Source organism: Heteronotia binoei, chromosome 7 (assembly GCF_032191835.1).
Source record: "Heteronotia binoei isolate CCM8104 ecotype False Entrance Well chromosome 7, APGP_CSIRO_Hbin_v1, whole genome shotgun sequence".
NCBI classification, from domain to species: Eukaryota; Metazoa; Chordata; class Lepidosauria; order Squamata; family Gekkonidae; genus Heteronotia; species Heteronotia binoei.
Genome location: NC_083229.1, coordinates 39,316,706 through 39,340,090, shown reverse-complemented (window position 1 = coordinate 39,340,090; position 23,385 = coordinate 39,316,706). Strand labels below are relative to the sequence as shown.

At 42.5% G+C, this 23,385-nt stretch overlaps 1 protein-coding gene across 1 annotated transcript; it reads left to right on the top strand.

Annotated features, from left to right (window-relative positions):
- The first annotated feature begins 283 nt into the window (after window positions 1–283).
- POP1 (POP1 homolog, ribonuclease P/MRP subunit) lies at window positions 284–22,946 on the top strand. Its single transcript, XM_060243449.1, has 15 exons — window positions 284–430; window positions 2,095–2,166; window positions 3,676–3,851; window positions 6,225–6,473; window positions 7,581–7,668; window positions 7,770–7,957; window positions 8,678–8,925; window positions 9,042–9,135; window positions 10,973–11,084; window positions 11,975–12,091; window positions 15,989–16,104; window positions 16,764–16,955; window positions 18,838–18,992; window positions 19,594–19,935; window positions 21,612–22,946. The coding sequence occupies exons 1-15, from the start codon at window positions 286–288 to the stop codon at window positions 22,258–22,260; spliced, it is 2,943 nt and encodes a 980-aa protein (XP_060099432.1). The 5' UTR covers window positions 284–285; the 3' UTR covers window positions 22,261–22,946.
- Window positions 22,947–23,385: the final 439 nt, after the last annotated feature.

Genomic DNA, 23,385 nt, shown 5'->3' with positions numbered 1-23,385 from the left:
TTTTGTTGCATCATCACACAACTGTGGCATGAGGCTGTTCTGAGCCAATTGCTGTCAGCCAGACATTTTATGAAGATGGTCAGGGGAGGGAATAAAATGAGGAAGGGGTAGCCGTGTAGGCTGCCCTCAGCTCCTTGGATGTTCCTGGAATGGGTTCCAAATGTAGTAGTTATTTAAACCTTTGAAGGCATAACTTCCTTACAACATCCTACTAAATAACAATAAGTCTGTTGGAGCCAGTGGCTGTTGGTTGCCTGAGAATAAACTTTTCATTTTATTGCAGAAATGTCAAAAGCAAAAGAAAAGAAGAGGGCCAAGAAAATGAAAAATCAGCCTGCCAGTGTGATCTTTCCATCTGATGGTGGCCCTAGTCCCCGTGAAATATGGCGTCAGAATGGAGGTGAAGGAGCTCACCAACGCAAGAAACAAGGTCATCATTATAATTTACTGGTTGTAATGTTCATGTAGCTTTGGAGTTTTTCTGTTTTAGTTTTTTATAAAACAATAATGCCACATTTAATCATTAGGGTGACTGGTAAAGTGACTGAGCTATGAAGTCCTATATGTAGTAGACCAGAACTAGGTCTCTGTCTCTTATGGGGTGCTGCTTGGCAGATGCAGAACTCAGAGGCAAGGCTTTGGCATTGGGGCTTGGAGAAATGGGAGGTTGCTCTGCAGGCCTCTCCACCATTGAGCTGCTGCTTCTGAGCATGCCCTACATGGACCAGAAAGAACAAGGAAGCATAATTTTTTCTTTGTGTCAACTGCACAGCCTCATGCCACAGTTGTGTGATGATGCAACAAAAAGCAGGGATCTGTAGGGTAAATTAAAACAACCATCACGTTTTGGTCCTTGTGAGTGCAGAAGAATAGAGGCTTTCAAATTGTGTTGCTGGAGAAGAACTCTTGCAAGTCCCTTGGACTAGAAGAAAATCAAATTGGTCAGTCCTAAGGGAAATCAACCCTGACTGTTCCCTGGAAGGCCGGAAGCTGAAGCTCAAATACTTTGACCACCCAATGAGAAGGGAGCACTCACTGGAGAAGATCTTGATGCTGGAAAAGACAGAAGGCAAAAGAAGGGGATGGCAAAAGATGAGATGGCTGGACAGCGTTATTGATGTAACTAACATGAATTTGAGCGAATTTTGGAGGATTGTGGAAGACAGGAGGGCCTGGCATGACTTGGTCCATGAGATGGACTTGACTGTGCTACTGAACAACAAAAACTGAACAAATGTGCTTTGAGCAGCTTGTTGTTCAGTCGCACGTTCTTATTTTTCATTGAGCAGCTTACATTAATAGTAAATAGTGAGCAGAAATTGGTACTGATTATGGATTCTCATAGGTTTGAGGTTTCTGCTGCTAACACACTGACAACACTTTTGATCTGTATGGCAGTGTGTTAGATTTTGAGAGTGATTTTGAGCAAGTCTACTTAGAATCCTACTTAGGTCTATTCAAGTGGGGCTTATTGTTGCAGCAGTTTCCAGGGTTTTGCATAGATGTCAGTAGCAGTACTTGGAGTGAATGTCACTGAGTTATTGCTGGAAAGTGCCATCAAGTCACAGCAGACTTATGGCAGCCCTTATAGGGTTTTCAAGGCAAGAGGCGATTTCCCATTGCCTGCCTCTGCATAACAACCCTGGACTTCCTTGGTACAATCCCATCCTAATGCTACCCATGGCTGATCTCATTTAGCTTCCGAGATGGGCTAGCTTGGGTCAGACAGCCGAGGGTCATTGAGTTATTAAACCAGGTAAATATTTATTGGATTATATCCCTTGGATTTAAATATGGACTGTGGTTTAACATTAGGTTTGTTTGTTGCTTGGTTGGTTGACTGTAGTAAGTTTGTAAATGCAATGCCATATGAATCTCTTCTGTAGTGTCTTCATAACAGTGCTGTGTAAATGCATTGTGGTTTAAATGCTGTTCAGATCCAATTGGGTTTGAACTTCTTATGTACCTAATCAATGGCAAGTGAATCTGTCATCATTTGGATTACTAATATATTTTGTGGTATGCACATAGCTTGCTATCTCAGAACACCATTTTAGTTTCATTTCTAATTAAAAAATTCTTTTGACTTTATAGAATTATGTTCTGAAACCTCACGAGGATTCTCTCATCAAAGCACATCCCATGGAGTGCCTAAATATTTAACAGGTAAATATCCATGAAGGAATATTCATCCTTGCTTTAAGACCCATGTACTTAAATGTTAAGCTATAAACCCTGTTATAGGGGCGAATACACTATGATGTTTCCTATGTAATAATGCAGTTTTGGAAAACTGGTGATGTGTAAAGTCTCTGTATATCTTGATCTATAGCAGGTTAAAAATATAAACTGGTCCTCATGCTGAGGGATTTAAAGAGAATATAATTAATTGTGATAGAAACATTTAACAGATCAGTGGAGTTTTATGTTCCTCTGCTGGTCATAGACTAATATATGTTGAGTTGGATCCAAACCTCAGTTTGCTGAAATGAGCTTTTCAGCCTTCTTCAGCTGTATCTCATCGTCTCTTCTTCTGAGTTCAGGGCCCCCCAGGAACAGCATGGAGTGTTAAATGAGGAAGACGGGGGGGGGGGGGCAGTCAGTGGAAATCCTCCCTCCAGAGTGTGTTCCTACAGGCAGAAAGCAAGGCTGGAATTCATTGCTTTGTTTTCCTTAGCCAGAGATTGCCTAGAATTTATGACAAAATTGTGACTACTGAGAGAAAATGAGTTAGTCTGTTGTAGTGGGTAGAGAAGGGGTTAGGAGACCCAGATCCTCCTTACCATGAAACTCACTGGGTGGCCTTGGGCCAGTCACTTTTTCTCTCAGCCTAACCTGCTTCCCCAGGTTGTTGTGAAGATAAAATGGAGGACTGGAGAGATCCTTGTCTGGGGAGCCCTGTGCTCCTTAGAGAAGGGCAGGGTGAAAATATACCATGCATGTAAATAACTGTTAGGCTGGTTCTGATAAAATGAGTCCCACCTGATATGCCAGGATACAGACAACTTGTATTAGCCTGCCTAAACAAGCTGTGCAGCTGATCTCAGGCCTGTTAAAAGAAAGGAGTTCCTGTAATGCTTCCCTGCCTGGTTTTCTGGCAACAGTTTTCTTCTTGCCTTAGGCAATAATGCAGGGGGCTGTTAACAAGCCTGTACTTACCTGGTAGGCAAAAAAAAAGCAGGAGAAGAATGAAAAAGACACCATAACTCGTTAGAATTGTCATGACTGCTTATATTCATACCTTAATCTTCTTCATGTGCTGTGATAGACTTTATTTTCACAGTGGAGAATAAAAATTTAGGCTAAGCATTGCAGTTTGTATTGTGATGTCTTCTGTCAGCAAGTGGAACCCAAGGCAGGTAGCAAAAATAGAACTATTAAAAACTGCAAACGAAGTCTTTACCACTTAATGTAAGATATTTGAATTTGGTTGAATGTACTTTTTTATGAAGTAATGTTCTTCAGATGAGAATTCCATCATGTAGGATTGTAGTCAGTGACAATTTTAAGCAGATATTTATAATATTGTATTCTTTATTAATATTATACTGTTCTCTGTTACATTGTTTTCTAATTCTGTAATACACCCTGAATCTCAGTGAGAAAAGTGGGCAATAAATGAATTGAATGAATATGTCATCTTGATTGTTCTGAAGTTTATGCTCTTAATTTCAGTTTCTCCTTTTGTTCGAGCTCGTGCGGCTGAAATAAAGGCCATGCTGAAGGCGGTTACGCAGAAGTCTTCCAATACTTTAGTGTTTCAGTCTCTGCCAAGACACATGAGAAGGCGGGCAATGAGCCACAATGTCAAGCGCCTGCCCAGGCGGCTCCGTGAACTTGCCAGAGCAGAGGTGCTTTTTTGGTCTTGTGGGTTATGGGGGAGAGGATGCTTCTGTATACTCTGTTTATCATTTCTGAATTAATTTGTAGAAAGCATATGCAGGACTGAAATTGCAGATGACCATATGGTCACGTCCAGGGTGGAATTCTAGCAGGAGCTCCTTTGCATATTAAGCCACAAACCCCTGATGTAGCCAGTCCTCCAAGAGCTTACAAAAAAGAGCCTTGTAAGCTCTTGGAGGACTGGCTACATCAGGGGTATGTGGCCTAATCTAGAATACCACCCCTGGTCACATCACAGGATGTGGCAGGCCCACCGTGGGACTTTTTCCCTTATTCTGGAAGGTGGTGACTTATGATTGCTCTTCTCCTCTAGATATTTGGGCTGGATCCCCACCCTCCTTCCATATGCTCTTTGAACTGCATTGGCTTCCAGTAGCTAAAGAAGTGCAGTTCTATACAGCCTATATCTACTTGGCAGGTTGCTTTTGTGCTGTATACTTTCATGGCTGTTAATATCAGCTGAACAATTGACAGGTAAATTATGAAGGCTTTTTCATTAGAAGATCCATATCTGTGGAACTGCTTTCTTGTTAACCTGCTGGTGTGTGTGTTTTTCCTTTCCTCTTAAATAATACAGTCATGTAGAGTGAATGGCAAACCACCCCATTAAAAAGTCTGCCATGAAGCGTTGTGAAAGCAACATCACCCCAGAGTCGAAAATGACTGGTACTTGCACAGGGGACTACCTTTACCTTTTAGAGTGATAGTGAAGGAGCTAGTTGATGGTTTGCTGCTTACGGACTGAGAGGTAGATCAGAATTGGGTTGTTGGCTGAGGTTATTTGGAGGCACTAGAAACATGAGGTACAATGCAACATAAGTTTGTAGGGAAAAAGTGGGAAATTGTTTTCAGATACGGAGTCTAGCACTTCCAGAGGAGGCCAGGGAACTTCTTAGTTAACATGGGATCTCTAGGCAGCCTCTATAGAGGTATTTTGTGATGCCTAGATCAGCTTAATTCTGAAGTGGATGTTATTAGGGGTGTGCAACTTTTTTTAACTGGTATTTTTCAGTTCATGTGCAATAGACCAAAGAAGGGGGGGAGTTTTTTTAAAGTAGCAGCAAAGGACAACTCCTGCGATAGCTATGACTAACCCAAGGCCATTCCAGCAGGCGCAGGTAGAGGAGTGAGGATTCAAATCCGGTTCTCCCAGATAAGAGTCCACACACTTAACCACTACACCAAACTGTTCTCCAGGGACTGCAAAAAGCTCAACAAACAGCTGGGAGGCAAAAACAATGTGCTCCTCATCTCAGCTGTTTTTCAGTTCTACCCCAAATATACCCAGGATTTTTTTCAGGAATTTTTTGTTGCTGTTGTTTTCCCAAAAGAACCCGGATATCTTTGGGATACCAAAATAAGCTAATAATATGATAAGTATTTTTGGGGTATGTTTTTGGTTTGGGTAGATCCAAATGCACACCCCTAGATGTTATATCAGACATCTTAAGCCTACCTTTATCTGTGAAATATGTTTGATCTTGACCTTAAAGGAAAGTACAAAAAACATTATCAGCTCACTTCCAAATCTGTGTTAGGGCAGGTTGAGCAGTGATCTGGCAAACAAGTTATACAGAAGGAATTGTTACAAATCTGGGCATTAGCACCTCATGAGCAGCTAACTACGACAGGGTTTTCCCAGTTTGCTTTAAGGGTATTGTGGATTTTAAAAATCTAATTTTTATATATATATATATATATATACACATACATACACACATACACATGGTGGTTTTGATTTCTGGGCTGCTTGCTAACTATTATTCTTTCAGCAGTGTTTTGGTTATGTGTGACCTTGGAAGGAGTTGTTCTAATCTCCTCCTAATTAATGGCCACTCTCAGCTGCACTAGGAAAGTCAGTTGGTTGATTGTTTCTTCTGGGATGTCCATTTTTGGTTTGTCATTAGCCAGCTTAGGGGGATTTATACTGTTTCCCAAAACCGCTTTTTTACTACTGTTTTCTTGGCAAAGAGCCGTCCTGTTTACCGGCTGGTGATTATGATGTGATGTAAGTGTATTAGTTATATTTTATAATGTTGTTTTTTTATTTTCACCATTCTATTCTGAAACTGCCTGCTAGCTCAATAAATACTTTTGCTTATCTTTGAGTTGTGTTGCCTTGTCTGTCACTGTAAAGAAACACCTTGCTCTGCTTCGGAGTATAGGCTGTTTACAGACGACTTTGTCCCCAGAACTGAAAATTTTCAGGGAGATCCCTGTATCTCAATGTGATCTTTGATTATGCTGTATTAGAGGAGCTAAACCTGGTTTCCTGTCCTTGTAACAGCATTAAAAAGTTACTCCATGTCCCAACTATGCAGGCGGAGAAACCTGAACATCAGAAAAAAGAACTCCCAAAGAGCAAATGTCGTAAAGCCAGGCGACGTCATATAAACCTGGTGGCCGAGTTCAATCGCAGACAGAAGAAGAACATCTGGCTGGAAACACACATCTGGCATGCAAAACGATTTCACATGGTGAAGAAATGGGGCTACTGCTTAGGAGACAAGCCCACAACCAAATGCTATCGGGCCTGCTATCGAGCCATGGCAAACCACTGCCTGCTTCAGGTGCTGTGAATGTTTATAAATGTTGTACCTTGGCAAGAAGGGATGTACAAATGGCCTGGCCTTCAAACCACACATGGCTCTCTTTGTTTGTTTGATTTGATTTTTATCTTGCCTTACCCGCAGGCAGGCTCCCCACAAGTAGCTTTAGAGAAATAGAATCCATGTGACAGCAATTAGAAGCCCCTGTTGGGTGGACAAAAAAAATTGAAGTTGACTAACTTGGCTGCATCTGACCAATTTCGTTTGATGATCTCTTCCCCTGCCCCACATCTGTTGGTGCTGGTTAACTGAATAACAGCATTTTGGTCTTGTGCACCTCTAGTTAACTCTTTATGCTGTTCATACAGTAGTACAGAGTTTTAATCTAGCAAGGAAGATTTTTGACTAGCACTTCTGCTTAGCTTGTGGGACAAATTCGCAGTGCTGGTTTCGATTTCTATGTTTTTAACTTTCAATGTATATCCCATATGAAAAGCACCTTCCCCTTGTTCCTACCCAGATATCATATCTTAAGGTAAAGCTGGTGAAACTGGGCTACGCAGCCTGTTTCATTGTTTGTTTTGAAAGCATGGGGTCTGTGAAGTAACAGCAATGGCATCATCTTGGTTGCAGCAACAGGATTGTCCAAACTCTTAGTTAGCTTGGGCTGACTCACTTGTACACCTTTTGCCATCAGCAGCAGATTTTTTTTTTAATTTAAAAAGACATCTGCCAGCGAACTGCCGAAGGAGGGAAGGGGCTGGGTCCCAGTGGTGAACTATCTGCTTTGCATCCTGAAGGTTCCAGGCTCAGTCCAGCTAAAAATGTGATGTGAAAGACCCCTGAGATCCTGGAGAGCCACTGCCAGTCACGCTAGACAGTACTGACCTAGAGGATGGTGCAAGGGCCTGGGGTCTGGGTCAATTAGAAGGAAGTTTGATGTGCTCAGTCACCACCTATTGTGTTTCACTGGATTGAGCAGATAGCTCGCCTCCGCAGTTTACGGTTATTTTGAGGGCATCAGTTAAACTGGAAAAGTGACTCAAAATTGATAAACAGTTTTTTAATAATCATCTGGCTGCCTCTTACTGCTCATGTCATATTTAATTTCAGTAGCTTTTCTTTCAGGATTTATCATACTACTGTTGCTTGGAGCTGACTGGAAAAGAGGAGGAACTCCTAACAGCACTTGGTCAAATGTGCAATGTAGACACAGGTAATAGTTCAACAAAATCCCAACCCCTGTCCTGATGAGTGCTTATAGTGTGACTTTGGAAGATAAACACCATCTTGCTTTTTCAACATGTCTTTCCTTAGGGCCAACGTTTGCAGCTGTTTCTTACCTAGGTGGGAGACGTCAGGGTGCTCTCACATTGTACCGAAAAGATCAGTACCCTGACGGTGCTCTCGGTCCCATTACTTTCATTTGGAAACAAAAAAATGAATCTGCCATTGCTTCTGCCAGCCGTCAACTGTGGATATGGACGCATCCAGCCTTTAAGGAGGTACAAGCCTTGCAATTGTGTTTTCCTTTAAAATGTGTGAAATGCTGGGAAGTGTGGTGACCATCCGACAGAAGTCAATGGCCTCTGCTTCTGCAGATGAAACTTGGGGCCAGTTTCCAAACTTCCCTTGCTGTCATTGTGCTACCAGCAGTAGAAGACTAGCTGCCTGTGCATTTCCCTGTTCCATCATACATATGACATAACATGTGGTGTGAGAGTTGGGCCTCCATGTAAAGAAGCTCCCAGTGACAGATCCTCATGAGCAGTCCAATGCCCGGGGCATTTAGAGTCTTGTGTTAATCTTAGGGGGTGGAGGGGGGGGTGCCAAGAGAATGATCAATTGGGTAAACATGAATTATCCCAAAATTACACTGGACTGTACTGCTGAAATTAGTTTTTGTTTTAAATGAATCTTTTCACAAGAATATTTGCAGAAGCCTTGGCTGCGATCCAACAGTCTTAGAGTCACAGATCTTTCCCATGTTCCTCTCCCCACAGCAATACATTTTGATCCCAAGGAAAGCTTATTACCAAGGTCATGGTTCCTGCGTGGTCTAATAGCCATATAGGTCAGGATACTATATGTATCAGTCATATTTACCTTCAAAGTCCATCTGCAGGCCTCCAGAGGACTCCACAAGTAATGCCTTGGCTTTAATCTCTTGAGAAGTTGACCTCATCAAATTTGAACCTCCCCCCACCCCCTCCTGTCTCACTTAGGACATCCTGGCTGAGTTGAAAGCAGTCTGCCACTGTTCTGAGCCTTTGGAACCCTGTAACCCAAAGCCAGTGGTGACGCTGTCCCAAGAAGAAAACAAAACTGATATCACTGAAAAAGTTGGCCAGAAAAGGAAGAGGAATGATGGCAGCAAAATGGTTGTCCCCATGAAAAAAATTATTGGTGATGGAACCAGAGACCCCCATCAGCCATATTGCTGGGTATCACAAACTACTGGGATTATGATCAGGTATTTTTTAAAGTAGTAGAATATAAGTACTTGAGCTGGTTGTCTTTTGCACTTAGCTTGAATGATCTGACAATTACAAGCTTCATTTTTCACTTTATAACTCTTGTTTCTTCCAGTGACTTGACCATGGAGATCCTCCGGTATCGACTGATTGGTCCTCTCTTGCACTGTGTCCTTACAGAGGCACTCAAAGCTGCCTCTGTCCATACTGTAAGAAGATCCACTGTTGGCATGTTTGTTTGCAGAATAAAATACTAGAATATTAATATCTATAAAAGTCAGAACATTGTGTTACTGCTAATTGCTTGTTGTTTATACTAGTGTGCAGAATCTCTCAGAAATTGTCCATGAAGCATTTTGTGCTCTGAATGATTGTACCACTGATTAAGTCAGCCACACTCTTAAGGATTGCCTACAAATGGAGTCTTAAGAGGAGTAAACCTCCTTTAAAAACCTCCTTTAAAAATAAAATGGAAACTGTGTAGAAATATTGCATGCAGCTGGTAGCAGGCAGAAGTTCCCAGAACCTTTGGCCCTCCTGGTTATGAACTGGAGACTCAAAGGGTAACTCCCTGTATCATGCAGTGCTCTGGCGTTTGGTCCCTTTTCCAGCACCCTAGAGGCAGAAGTGTTCTAAACACAGACTGATGCATAGATGCTGCCATGGGGTTGTATCCAGAACAAGGATTGTGGCTCTGCCCCCACCCTTTCAGTTATATGAAACTTTATTTCCAGGGTCATGATACCTGTAAGGACTCACGGCCACGCGGGTTGGTAGATAGCAGTGAGGAGGGAGAAAGAGAGCCAGCTTGGTGTAGTGGTTAAGTGTGCAGACTCTTATCTGGGAGAACCGGGTTTGATTCCCCACTCCTCCAATTGTACCTGCTGGCGTGGCCTTGGGTCAGCCATAGCTCTGGCAGAGGTTGTCTTTGAAAGGGCAGCTGCTGTGAGAGTCCTTTCAGCCCCACCCACCTCACAGGGTGTCTGTTGTGGGGGAGGAAGATAAAAGAGATTGTGAGTCGCTCTGAGATTCAGAGTGGAGGGCGAGATATAAATCCAATATCTTCTTCAAAATCACTCCTTCCTCTTTCACAAGGAGAGCTTTTCTGATCAAAGAGGCAGGAAGCATGACTCTCTCCCCTTCCCTTTCCCAGCGGTAACCTCTCAGCCCATGTGGCCATTAGTCTGTGTGAATCCTGCAAACCCTGGAATCAACTTTTCAGGGGTCAGAAAGCACTACTGCCATGGGGAGACAGGGAAATCTCCTACTGACAGATCTCTGTATCCAACCCAATGTGGCAGCTCATTCTTGGACTGGCATGCTTTGGAAAAATTTTGCCCAGCAAAGTTCTATGGGGTTACACTAACCAGTTTTCACATAGTTGCTGGCACCCTAGGCAAGAATTACAAATGTGACATGACAGATCTTTAGTTTAAAGGAAGAGCTAAGCTATGCAATAGGCCAAAGGTTGGATCCTATCCAGAGCCAATAGAAGGGAGAGGCAGACTTTCCCCGCTCTCTTAACAACCACTTATGAGGACTGTAAAGGCAGTGCCATGGATTGGGGCCCCCAGTATGATGAAAACCATATGGCATAAGCTGAGAAGAACAGTTAGGCAACACTAATAGAACCTCTGTCTCCAATTTTGAAGCCTTTTTGTGTGGACATAAATGCTATACAAAAGAGCCGTGTGGCGCAGAGTGGTAAAGATGCAGTACTGCATTTGGAACCCTCTGCTCACGACCTGAGTTCGATCCCAGCAGAAGCTGGTTCAGGTAGCCGGCTCAAGGTTGACTCAGCCTTCCATCCTTCCGAGGTCGGTAAAATGAGTACCCAGCTTGCTGGGGGGGGGGAAGTGTAGATGACTGGGAAAGGCAATGGCAAACCATTCCATAAAAAGTCTGCCGTGAAAACGTTGTGAAAGCAACGTCACCCCAGAGTCGAAAACGACGTGCTTGCACAGGGGACTACCTTTACCTTTTTTTTAATGCTGTATAGGATCCAACCCTATATCTTTCTCTCTGGCTTACTCACTGTCTTTCTAGGACCTGGGTGCTACGGATTCTGAAGTTAACAATTGGTGGGTGGAAAATTGCAGAAATCCTGAGCAAGTGTCTCTTCATAACCGTCAAGAAGCCATCTTTGATCTTTTGCAAGGTAAATATAGCTTTCCCCCTTTCTTTCTAGTGAGAATTCCACGAGTAGATTCTTAATTGTGTGGTTCATCAGAAGGTTATCAGTATTTACTTGGCTTTGAATATGGCTTCTTAGGGATGGCTGGTGAATGTTTATCCTGGTATAATAAAGTGTCATTCAAACAAAAGCCTACCTTTGCAGTTTTCAAGGGGTACAGACATCCAGTCATAAAGAGAACAGAAACATAACATACTGTGATAAGGTTAGGTATCTCTTTTAGAGTTGCATAGTCCTTGCCATTTGGAGATGTAGGACTTTGATCTTCAAGGAGGGAAAACTACAGCTCATGTGTTAAGTTCTGCTTTTGTTTTTTGCAAGCTAGTCAATACATGAGATTGGATCCTGTCTAGTGTACTCACCAAAGCAATCATTGCTGTGCCCCAGGTGCTGGTGTGTGTGTGTGGGGGGGCAAATAGGGGTCTGCAGTGGGAGAGAGGGGAGACTGTGGGAAAAAGCAGCATTCTGCTGATGGTGCTGTGTTCTATTGCAAAATATGGTTAGGATGCATCCCTTTGTCCTGAAATACCAGAGATCCAAAGAGGATGGAGTCAGTTTAATATCAGACTGGAAAACATTCATACATCTCCCTTATTGTTTAATTTTTCTGTTTTGGATACATAAGCCAAAGATAATTGCCTCCTATAGTGTTCCAGGTCTATGGTGCAAGTGGTCCCTATTCCAGAGGCCTCAAATACATTCTTGCATTGAAATTTCTGAAAGGATAGAGGCGTGCCTATTGGTAGATCCAATGTGAAATGTGATACAGCAATGTGGCATATGTCTGTATACTGGTGATATTTCTTGATGAAACTGTTTAAGGGTGCATCTCTTTCTTGTGTTGTGTTTTTAAGGGTTAAGTGCTTCAGACTTACCATCAGGTACTGTATTGGGTTTGACTGTTGGGGATCCACGACTCAATCTGCCAAAAAAGAGGTCAAAGGCCATGCCAAATCCAGAAAAATATCAAGGTAAAGTGTTCTCTGTAACATAACCCACCATGTTAAGTTGAGTTCTTGCATTTAAAAAAACACCTCCAAATTACTTACTTTGTCACTGTCCTTTTTATGGCTCTGAAGTGTTCCAGACAGTAGACTTGTTAGGTAGATGCACACATGCTAGATGAGGTTTATGTTGAAAATAGCAGCTGCGAGGAAGGGACTCTGCACCAAACTGGTCTTGTGCTCAGTGGAAGCCTCTGTTAAACTATACAGATGATCCAGGTTCGAATCCTGGCGAGGCCAACAGGTGCTGTAACCTGAGATGTACACTCAGCTTCTATCGTGTCCTATAAAAGTACACTTAGTGCTAGATAACATACGTGTCATGGAGGGAGGTGCTCGAAGTTCCTTACCTATGATAGATATTCGGCTTTAGGCAGCTTTTTTGTAATTTGTTTAAGAACCAGTCCCATCAATGACATTTGCAAGTTTCATAAGTTCATGATTTTACTTCTAACCATTTCTTTGCATGCAGTTGCTTCTCTTTCAGTAATAGTGCAGGTAAAGGGCAGAAAATCCTCTTGATCTTTAGAAAAACTGAAGAGCTTTATATGAAGACACATTGGCCTTTTCCTCACTCAAGTTTGTCTATATTTAATCTTCCTTGGGAAGTTAACCAAGTTGGAGAATTGTTCATCAGGGCCAGCCATACCTCTTCTGAACCACAACTACTCTCCCACTTCTATTTCCCTTTCCCTTCCCTGTGATTTGAGATCCTTCTAGCTGGCACCAGGAATTGAAGCTTGGTCCTTCTCCGAGTAAAACACGCATGCTTTGGCCCTTCCCTGCCAGGTGAATCAGGAGCACTTCCAAAATTCTTGCCACTTTGTGAGGTGCCACTCTGCTTCCTAGGACCCAGCAAGTTTCATTGCAATATTATTGGGTGTCACATGACAAAAGTATGTTTCATCCTCCTGTCTCCTCTAAAGCAGCTAGGCTTCATTTCCAGAGCCATAACCAGTGATGAAGGAGCTTGTCTTTGAGTCTAAATTAACAAATTATCAAGCTGTTTTGTGTCACTTAAGGTCTTGTAAAATGACTGCTTCTTAATTATGGATATTGGAGGTGGAGAAGGTACACCAGCACTTTCTCATCTGCGAATCTGTTAACTGTACACTGGCTGGGGTATATCTGCTTTTGAATATAACAACCCTTGTTGTTTTGCGGGATTCTGCAGGCAGTGCTTTGAGGCCAACGTTAGTGGCAGAAAACCAAAAAGGGAAAAGACAAGGCTTTAGATCAGGGGTGTCAAACATGCAGTTTGGAGACCGAATTAGGCCCCCAGAGGGCTCCTATCAGGACCCTGAGCAACTGTCTGTCATCTGCTTCCTTCTCCCTATATCTTGCTTCCTTCTGCATAACAGCTTGATTCGCAAGGCTTGCTCAATTGCACAGGAGCTATGGAGCAAAACCTCTTATTTTCTGCATTGACTGAGGCTTCTCCCTTGGGGAGGAAGAGCGGAGGAATAGCTTGCTTTGCCAGGCTCTCTCAATCGCATAGCAGAGCTACTAAGCCAAGCCTCTCTTCCTTCTATTGGCTGAGGCTCCTCCCCCCCCCCCCCAGTTCCCTGGGGAAGGAAGGAAGAGCCAGAGCTTTCTTTGCCCAGGAAATAAAAATAAAGCATCTTTAAGACCAATGAGTGCTAATGTTTTAAGCATGTTTTACTTTTTTTTAGGAAAAAAATGGTGTTTATGTTTTTTATAAAATTTATATCTCTGTTACCTAACCTTAAATAGGTACACACATGGCCCAGCCCAACATGGCTCGGCCTGGCCTAATGAGGTCTCATTTATGTCAGATCTGGTCCTCATAACAAATGAGTTTGAAACCCTTGCTTTAGATGGATGCAGTGCTATATGGGGGAACAGCATTCCGTCTAGTTAGTTAAAGGTCCACTTTTCCATTTTTTAAAAGAGACGTTCTCCTGAAGTTGGGCACCATAGCCTTTATTTGCATTTGTGTGGTATTTTCTGTATTGTAACTGTGGTGGAACAGGCTTGCTTCACCCTGCTCTCCAAGGTTTATCCAACATCTGGCTTTTCTCTCTCGGGTAACCTGATCTTTGTAAAGAATTGTCCCCTAGGAGATTAGGACTCCTAGCTTCCCTTCCTTCTGAGATCTTGCCTCTGTGTCTCCCACTGCCTAGCACCTGGTCACCATGGGGACAGTTTACTACCTTGTATGCCCCTGAATAGCCACTTGCCAACTGCCGCCCATCCCCCGGCACTCCTTTTAAAATGTCATGTCTAAAATGGCTGAGGTCTATGTGGCAGAGAGAACCATTATCAGCATCAAAAGTTATAAAGTATTTATTAAAAAAGAAAATGTTCACAAGCATACTTTTAGCACAGCACCAGACTGAGCAAGGGATTCAAAAGAAATAGGTAAAATACAGTACCTCTGTCCTATCTATATATCCCTTTCAGATGTTAAAATATTGGACAAGCTCCTTAGCAAAAATGTTATACATCTTTACAGAGTTTTCATACCCTGCAGCTTCTTCCAGCTCTTCAGGCCAGCATATGGTTAATGGCCTTCTCCTCTAGACCTCAGTTAAGAGTTCTGTCTGCTCTGATGGACTCAACAGCAAAGGAGCTCTCCTTTCTTACTTCCAGGAGTTTTGTTCTTTCCCCTCCCAATGACCTGGTCAGACCAAGTCAAAGAAACTTGTCCTGAAGTCTCCAGAATTTCCTTTCTGAAGTCTAGAGATGACTCCAAATCTCTGTTCCCAGCTTTTTTTTTGGGGGGGGGGGTGGCTTGACTATCCCATTGTCTGGACCTGTTAGCATTTGTATGAAGGTGGGCTGAGGTAAGTCTGGAAAGGAATAGAACTTACTTCCACCCTTCCTGGCTGTTCTCTGTCCAGAAATAGAAAAAAAATTTTAAAACTCAAAGTGAAGGTTTTGCTCATTTCAAACCTTTGAAAATGCATTTTTTCACAGTAACAGATATGTATTTGTATTTCACTGTTTCATTCTCTTGCTTGATAAAGGATGCTTTTATGTATGTTCTAAGCAAGGCACTGAAGTCATAATAAAGATTCTGCAGTCTTTTCAAGGTAATGGCAGCAACAGTAGCATTCTTTCATATTTTTTTAGTGTATAGATCTAGTGTGTGTTTTAGAAAGAGTCCTCTGAATTGCTGCTGCAGATACGTGAAATTGTTTTTTATTTACTTCATGTCTGCCCTCTTTCTCACCAACGGGGAGCAAAAGCAGCTTACATCATTCTGCTGTTCTTCATCTTGTCCTCACAACAACCCTATGAGGTAGGTTAGGCTAAGAATGTATGACTGTCCTATGATCACCCAGTAAGCTTCTAAGGAAGAATGGGGACTCAAACCTGGATCCTGATCTGACATTCTAACCACTGTGCTTCACTGGTTTGTGCAGAGGACGAAAGTTTTCTATCATGCGAGAACCAATCTCATTTGTCTTCCTTCTGCTGAAACCTCTTGCTTTTCAAAAAAGTGAAGATGCAACTGATTTGCAACTTTTTCAACAAAATGATCCTTCTAAACTTCCAGCCCCTCTGTCAGTTCTCCCCCCCACACACACACACCTTAACACCTACCAGCTGCTGAATGGGCAAGTGGACAGAGATCCTTTGATATGGCTCATAAGAGCTGAATTTTTCTAAGCAGGTGATCGTTCCCTAAGCTTAAACTACTCCTTATGGAAAATCCTAAATCCATTTACGCCAAGTACAATGTTTGCTACTCTCCTAAGAGAAACATATCAATAGGTTCTTTCAAACCACAATCTGGAAACAAGCAAGATGAAGAGCTTTTCATAATCTTTCCATTAGCTTGCTGATGTTTTTTTTCCCCTCTCCTTTTGCTTATTGTTTGGTTCTTTGTTTTCTTAGATGGTGAAAAAATCAGACAGTTGATCTTAGAAGGTGTTTCTGCAGAATGTGCACAGAGTTTTCTCTGGGACCGGAATATTTGTAACAGTGTCACAGAAAATAAAATGCCAGAAAAGGTAACTTCTTAACAACAATAACTATGAAGAAGGTAAACATTAATGTCTGTTTCTGTGACCTTGTTGAGCCTGTGGGCACACTTGGAATTTTAAAGAGACACCACCACAAAATGGCTGCCATGAGGCCTGGGGCCAGTCATAAAATGGACCCCTTGTGAAGCAGTCTGGAAGCTAGGTGATTGACTGCAGGTGGCTGTGAACTGATTGAGTCCCATTTCTCTGAGGCAGATTCCCTGCCCTTTTTTCCTAGAAAACGGAGAGGACTTTGTTATCATATTGTTCAGATGGATGTGACGGGCTTGCCCTCTCTCCTTACAAAGAACTCCTAGAGTTCATAGACACCAGTTTATAAATGTTGCCTTTAGGGAGAAGTGAACGTGAAAGTATGCTTAAGTGCAGAATATGGTGGTATTGTTTTTCCTTCCTTCCTTCCTTCCTTCCTTCCTTCCTTCCTTCCTTCCTTCCTTCCTTCCTTCCTTCCTTCCTTCCTTCCTTCCTTCCTTCCTTCCTTCCTTCCTTCCTTCCTTCCTTCCTTCCTTTCCTTCCTTCCTTCCTTCCTTCCTTCCTTCCTTCCTTCCTTCCTTCCTTCCTACCTACCTACCTACCTACAATAATAATAATAATAGATTTTATAATTTTGTCTGTTTTTATTATCTCAGGACCTGAATAATCTTAAAAGTAAACTCTTGGTACCCGGATCATACCTTGATTTAGGCCCACAAGAATCCAAGATTCCTATATTGCTGGTTCAGCAGCCTGGAAAAATAGCTGGAGAAGATCGACCAGGCTGGGGAAGTGGCTGGGATATTTTGCTACCCAAAGGTTGGGGCATGGCTTTCTGGCTTCCTCTTGTAAGTGGTCCCTCAGTTTGAAATATAGAGGGAAATTGACATTAATTGCTTTGATGTGTTTCTGATTTTTCCCATTTGCTTAGCAATACTGATTTAGCATGGCTGGATTATTTAGTCCTGTGAAGGAATGGAAGAATTTCCACCATATTTGCATTTGATTCTTGTTACATTTAATAGGGTTGCTTTGTGGGCAGGGAAGAAAATAGTTATGCTCTATTTCACACAGAGTTCACCGGAAAGAGACACCAAGACAGGCTGTCTTGTTGGACTGGATAAATGTAACTCAAAGGCAGTTTTGAGAATATAGGGCTCCCCTCACTGATTGGCTGTGTTCTATGTGGAATTACAAGATATAAGCTATATAAACAAGCGGAACCAAGTAGTGTGAAGAGTAAGAACTCCAAGAGGCAAGAGCTGAGAAGAAAGCTCAGTGGGAGAGCTTGGCTGGTACAAGGATGAAGTTGAGCTAAAGGGAGTTGCTGTATTTTATCACCTGCCAGGACAGGAACAGTTTGGTTAGACTTGACTTGGATATGTTTATCCTCTCTTCCTTACTCTGAATGTTCTTAAGGGGGGGCGGGTTGTATGGAAACTACTGAAAGATTTTTTTTCCCCCTAGTATATATTAGTGTTTTGTTTTTTTAAAAAAAATCAATAAAAACTTGATTTGCCTTATAAGCATGCTGGTCTCTAAAGCTTTTCCTACCCTTTGTTTAAAGTTATCCCACCCTCTGATAATTCTGACTTCCGTCAGGTCCTATAAAGAAAAGGATTAGGGGTTGGAGGCAGCTGAGGAGATGGGACTTGGTGGTGGCAGTAAAAGCTACTGGAGGGGAGGAATTGAAAGAGGTCCATGACCTGCCTTGACTTGCCTTCCCTCCCTCTCTCTGTGTAGGCTGTAGCCCAGACTGCAACAAATGCAGATGACTTATTTTTTGTATGCCTTGTGCTGTTCAGCAGTATGGTTTCAGAAGAGATGGGGTCTGCCTCCATGAACTGGAAAATGCTGTGTGTATTGACTAACTTGGCATATCCTGTTCTTGGAACAGTGGAGCCACCAGAGGCAGCAGAATTTGGGCTCACATGCTGGGTCTCATTTTTACTGATGGGTTTTTTTTTGGGGGGGGGGGAGCAGTGTGCCACTTGTCCAATACTCCAGTCTCAGGTGCTCAGAGGTCTCTTACAATGCATTTCTGCATTTCCCAAATGTATGGCTGCCTTTGTTTCCTAGAGTTTTTTCATGGAAGTTCACTTGTCTTGTAAAAACCTAAGCACAAGTAAGAGAACTTATGTGTTATGTCAGCTATGCTTGCATGAAAGCAGGTCTCGGAACATGTATCGAGATGCAGAAATTCTACAGGAAAGGGATCGAGGCTCTATTTTTGTAATAAAAAATAAATAAAATTGAAAGCAGAAGTTGCAAATGGTGAATCCAGAATAACTTTTAATGTAAACATGTTTCTCTAGGAATATTACAGAGATGATTATAGAAGTATTATGAAATACTCTTTTCCCTCTTTTTAGACCTCCTGCAAACTCTGTCATTAGGAACACTGCCTTGTTCTGCTCTTGTTCACATCCTTGCATTGCTTACAAATTATATCACCATGGAGGTTGCATCTGCATTTTATTTTATTCTCTCTACAGATGAGGGATTTTGTGGTTGTGCTTCTGTATAGTAAAACAATCCATATCTGGTTATTGGCTAATCTTACTTTGAAATTTTGTACTGGGCTTTTAGTCTTCAATTAAGAATCCTTTTAGTGAACTAGTTCAAAACCTCCACTTGATAATGGAAAAGGAGGGGGAGTAGTTGAAGAAGAGAAAGGGACTGTCTTGCAGTTAGAAGCATCCGAGATAATCAAATGCTGTTGCCTTGTAGATCTATCGAGGTGCCAGAGTGGGTGGCTTGCAGGAGGGTCTGAAACATTCCCTGTATAAAAGAACTCCTCATGTTCCCAATGACTACCCAGACTGTCCTGCTAGTATCCAGTTTGCCAGAGAAGCAGAGAGGTGTCTTCTTGAAAAATTTAAGAGGTAAATGCCTGAAGTAAATTGTTTTGATCTTTAAAGTCTCCTTTTGGATCCATGGATGAGTTAGCCATGATGGACCCTATATGTGTAACTAGTAAATAACTTCTACATTAAAGCATTTTATCAAACTGATTGTAAGCATAGGTGGAATAAATTCTAGCTGTGATAACTCTTCAGGAAAACTTCCTTTGGGGGACCCAAACAAACGTTAAAGGCTAACATTAAGACAAAGTACTTTTCTTAGTTGGTTCAGTTAGTCGTCAGGGGAAAATTCCAATTAAAAGAAGTAATCTTAGAGTGCCCTTACCTGAATATCCCAGGTTAGTCCAGTTTGTCAGATCCTGGAAGCTAAGCAGAGTTGGCCCTGGCTGATAGTTGAATAGGAATAGCAGGGTCACGATAGGGAGACAGGAAATGGCAAATCACCTCTGAACACCTCTTGTCTTGAAAAACCCTGTGGTGTCGCCATAAATCAGCTGTGACATAACGGCACTCTTCAGCACCAATCTTAGATTGAGTAGAGGTTTGTAAGAATGTAACTTCTTATTTGCATTAGAATGTTATTTCACAGATTCTGAAGAGGGGATGTTATTTTTTGTCATAGGCGCCCTCCTGCAAAAAGAGCAAATTATGTCAAGCATGGGACCCTGGCACCGTTTTTCTGCCCCTGGGAGAAGCTCACCCTGGATTGGGAGGCTCAGAATGAAGCTAGCCAGAAAGAGGAGGACTCATCAGGCCTAGGCAGTGAGGACTTGGCTGCTGAAGAAGAGGCTTCTTGTGGCCGCAGCCCTGGGGTGTTTATACCAGACTCTTCCATGACAGGCCAGTTAGGGAGGGAGATCGCTGCATCCTCTCAAGACAACATGCAGATGGAAAATGTGACTGACATGACAGACCTCTGTGAGAAAGATGAAACTACATCAAATTGTGCCTTTTGTGTCCTCAGGTAAGTGGAACAAATCCCTGGTTTATTTGTTGGGCAGCATGGTGCAGTGGTTTAACTAGGATCTGGGTGACTAGCCTTCTGGTAGCACCAAATTGTGCGCCCCCATGTGACTTGGTGACATTATCAGTGTGGGGGGGGGGCGCATCAGAAGTTAGCCTTGCCTAGGGTGCCAGACAGTCTAGGGTCGGTCTGCCTGTATTTGAGTCACTGCTATGCTATGGAAGCTCGCTGAGTGATCTTGGGCCAGCCGCGTACTCAGCTTAATCCTACTCACAGGGCTGTTGTGAGGAGAAAATAGAGGGACAACAGTGTAGCTTTGGATCCTCACTGAGGAGAAAAGTGGAATATAGATGCCTCAAATAAATAAATGAGGGGAAATACAATTCCAGCCCACAAGAGTTATTCATGGAGACTGGCCTGTAGCTGTCTTGGGACTGAAGTGTGCCTTGGAGTACAGCATCCTCTTAAGCCTCCCATAAATTTTCTTTGGCTCTCAGAGTCAGCTACAAAATTTAGGAACTGAATTTTCAGCCTTCAGGGTTTTGTATTTTAATGACCATATTTTCTAATTAAATGCTGCCAGAAAACATAGGTCTAAGCTCTTCACAGTTTCTCTTGTGATTTTGTTAAAGTTGTGACTAAACTATTGTAGTGTATAAATATCAGGTAACCATGGTTGTTGTCCCCAAACCAAAAAATTAACCACTAGCCCTAACATAACTTCTCCCAAATTTCTCATAACTCCATTGCTTTAAAAAGCTCTGTTTTTTTTAAATAGTAGAGCCCATGCCAAACTGCTCTTGAAATAAATTCATTCACTACTTTTAAATGGTGTTGTGGCAGCTGTATGCCAGCAGGGAAGTGAGGGACCAGTCTGGTACCTCTTACTTGCAGCTCCTCCAGCAGGTAGAAGAACCATAATGACAGGAACTTGCACCTGGAAAGGAGCCGTCCAAGCAAGGGGGCTGGCTTTGGAGCCACAGGTGGCCAAGCAGCCATGTGCAGGAATACACCCAGCAAACATTGGGCAAGGCTGAATTGCTGAGCTACGGCCTGTTAGCCTCAGGCATCCATATGCCATGTGGCTGGGAAGAAGAGGAGATGGCAAAGGAGCAGGAAAGGCAGGGGTGAGGCCATCAGAGGAAGTAGAGGGAGGAGCTTGCAGGTTAAAAGGAATGATAGAGCCTTCTGGATGCAAAGCAGATGCTCTACCACTGAGCCATGGCCCTTCCCCTTGTCTCTTGCCTCCTGAGTTGCACAACAAGTAATGGGTTTTGTTTTTAGGGAGGGAAGCATACAGGTGCTTGTCATAGCTCTTCCTTTCATGCAAATATGTGGTTTCGTTCAGGGTGCAAGCCAGCTGTGATGCTCTTAATTGCCAACTTTCCAAGTCATTCTACTGGTCCACTTCACATGGATTCTGTGTGTGCCCCCACAGACTGCAAAAGACAATACTTCTGTTTTCTGTATGCATATAAAGTGCATTGTTTCAACCCTAAACTAAGTCTGTGCGGTCTAGGTGTTTTTATTCTTTGTGTATACACACCCTCATCCACTTAGCAAATTTAGCAATAGAATATGGATGTACTGCTGCTATGAATATTAGCAGTTATCCATCTCAGTAAATATGTATACTGTGTTACAGAATGAGCTAACACACAGTATCCTTTCAATAGGAACAGGAAACTATTACGGCGGATATCGGCCTGGTGTCGGCCTGCGCATGTCAAAACTCAAAATATCCGGCACCGTGTTTCCAAGTTGGATCAACAGGAATTGACTGAAGATGCCCTCTTGCCTGTTGTTCATTGCTATCCTAGGGCACTAGTCTGGGTCTGCTTGATCCTTCTTAAAAGAGGTAGCCCTGAACTGCACACCATGATCTGCATCCCCTCAAAAGAAGATTTGCTTCAGCTAAGCAAAGACAAGAACTTCTTTGGTCCCCAGGAACCTAAACACAGCGATGTCTTCAAGAAAATGGTTTTAAAACAAAAGGAAACAAAAAAGAGGGAGAAGATTGGGAAGGCAGCCCAGAATATTACATCTAGTGCCACGAATGTAACCAAGCAAGAAGATCTAACTCTGGGCTTATGGCCTGAGCCACTGCCAGATGTGACATCCCACTGTTCCAGAGTTCTCTTGGGGTTTGTTGCTCAAGGAGACTTCTCGTTGGCCTTTGGCTGTGGGGAAGCGCTAGGATTTGTTAGCCTGACAGGCCTACTGAGGATGCTGCTGAATCAGCCAGAAGACCAAAGAGGGCTTGTTTTGTTAAGGAATCCAGCATCACTTCAGTATAGATTTGCTAGACTTATTGTTGAAGTATAATGTGGTTGGAACTCGCTGCTTCTGAGGAAGCCTTTCTGTGAAAGTGTATGGCTTCTTCATCTAGATGCAATTATTCTTTCCCACCCCCCCCCCCCAAAAAAAGTGTACCTCACTTTTGTCAATATGCAATTTGAAACAGATGTTATAGTGGACTGAAAACTCATGTCAAAGTAAAAGCTTTGTTGCTTAGAATTTTTTTGAATGTGCATATAATATTTTTATAAAAACAAGCAGCCAACCTTTGTGTTACAAGCTTTCATTTTGTTATATAAATGTTTTGCCTCAATGAAGGAGCTGCTTTCCCATTTTTTTGTGCAGCTGAAATCACCATTTCACACAAAAATTAGCTCTTTTTATCACTCCTACATATCGGTGAGGCATACTGGTTTGCTGAGCCTGTGCATTTACAAAACAGGCTGTTTGAATCGGCTGCTTTTTATGACCAAGCTATGTACAAAACGGTACACATACAGTCTTCCCCATTCCTATTCAGAAAAAGTGCATTTTGTCTGAACTTACTCATGCCAATTGTTATAAGGGTTGGCCCTTGTTTTTCTGAACATAACTTCCATTGTGTTCTGCTTTGCAGAACAGTCTTCATTATTGTGGGTAAAACTTGGTTGGCTTGTACTTTTAAGCCATGCAATATGATGGGAATGTGAAATTATATGACTTCTGCAAATGGGTGTGTGATACTACTCCAATCAACACCTGTACATAGTATCAGAAGGCAATAAACTTCATCCCAATATAAAATTAATGTGATGTATGTTTTTGAATTCTCCTAACGATGTGTTCGAAGAGGACCTTTGCTGCCTGCTGTGACAAGGTAAGTGGTAACCAACAAGATGTGTTGGGATTAAGGTTATTGACTCCTGCACAAAGGAAATGAATTGCCCACGTCCTGAGTGACTTTTTTAGTTCATTCTTACAAGTCCAAGTGGCTGACTCTAATCTGACAAGGGAGCTTTTTGACTCTCAGTAGTTCATACCAAAAACCTTGTTGGTCTCTAAGGTGCTACTAGACTCAGATCTAGTTCTTCTCCAGACCAAATATGGCTACTCTCTGGAATGATCTTCCAATGTAAGAGATGCAGGGCAAGACAAAATATAAATTTAAAGATG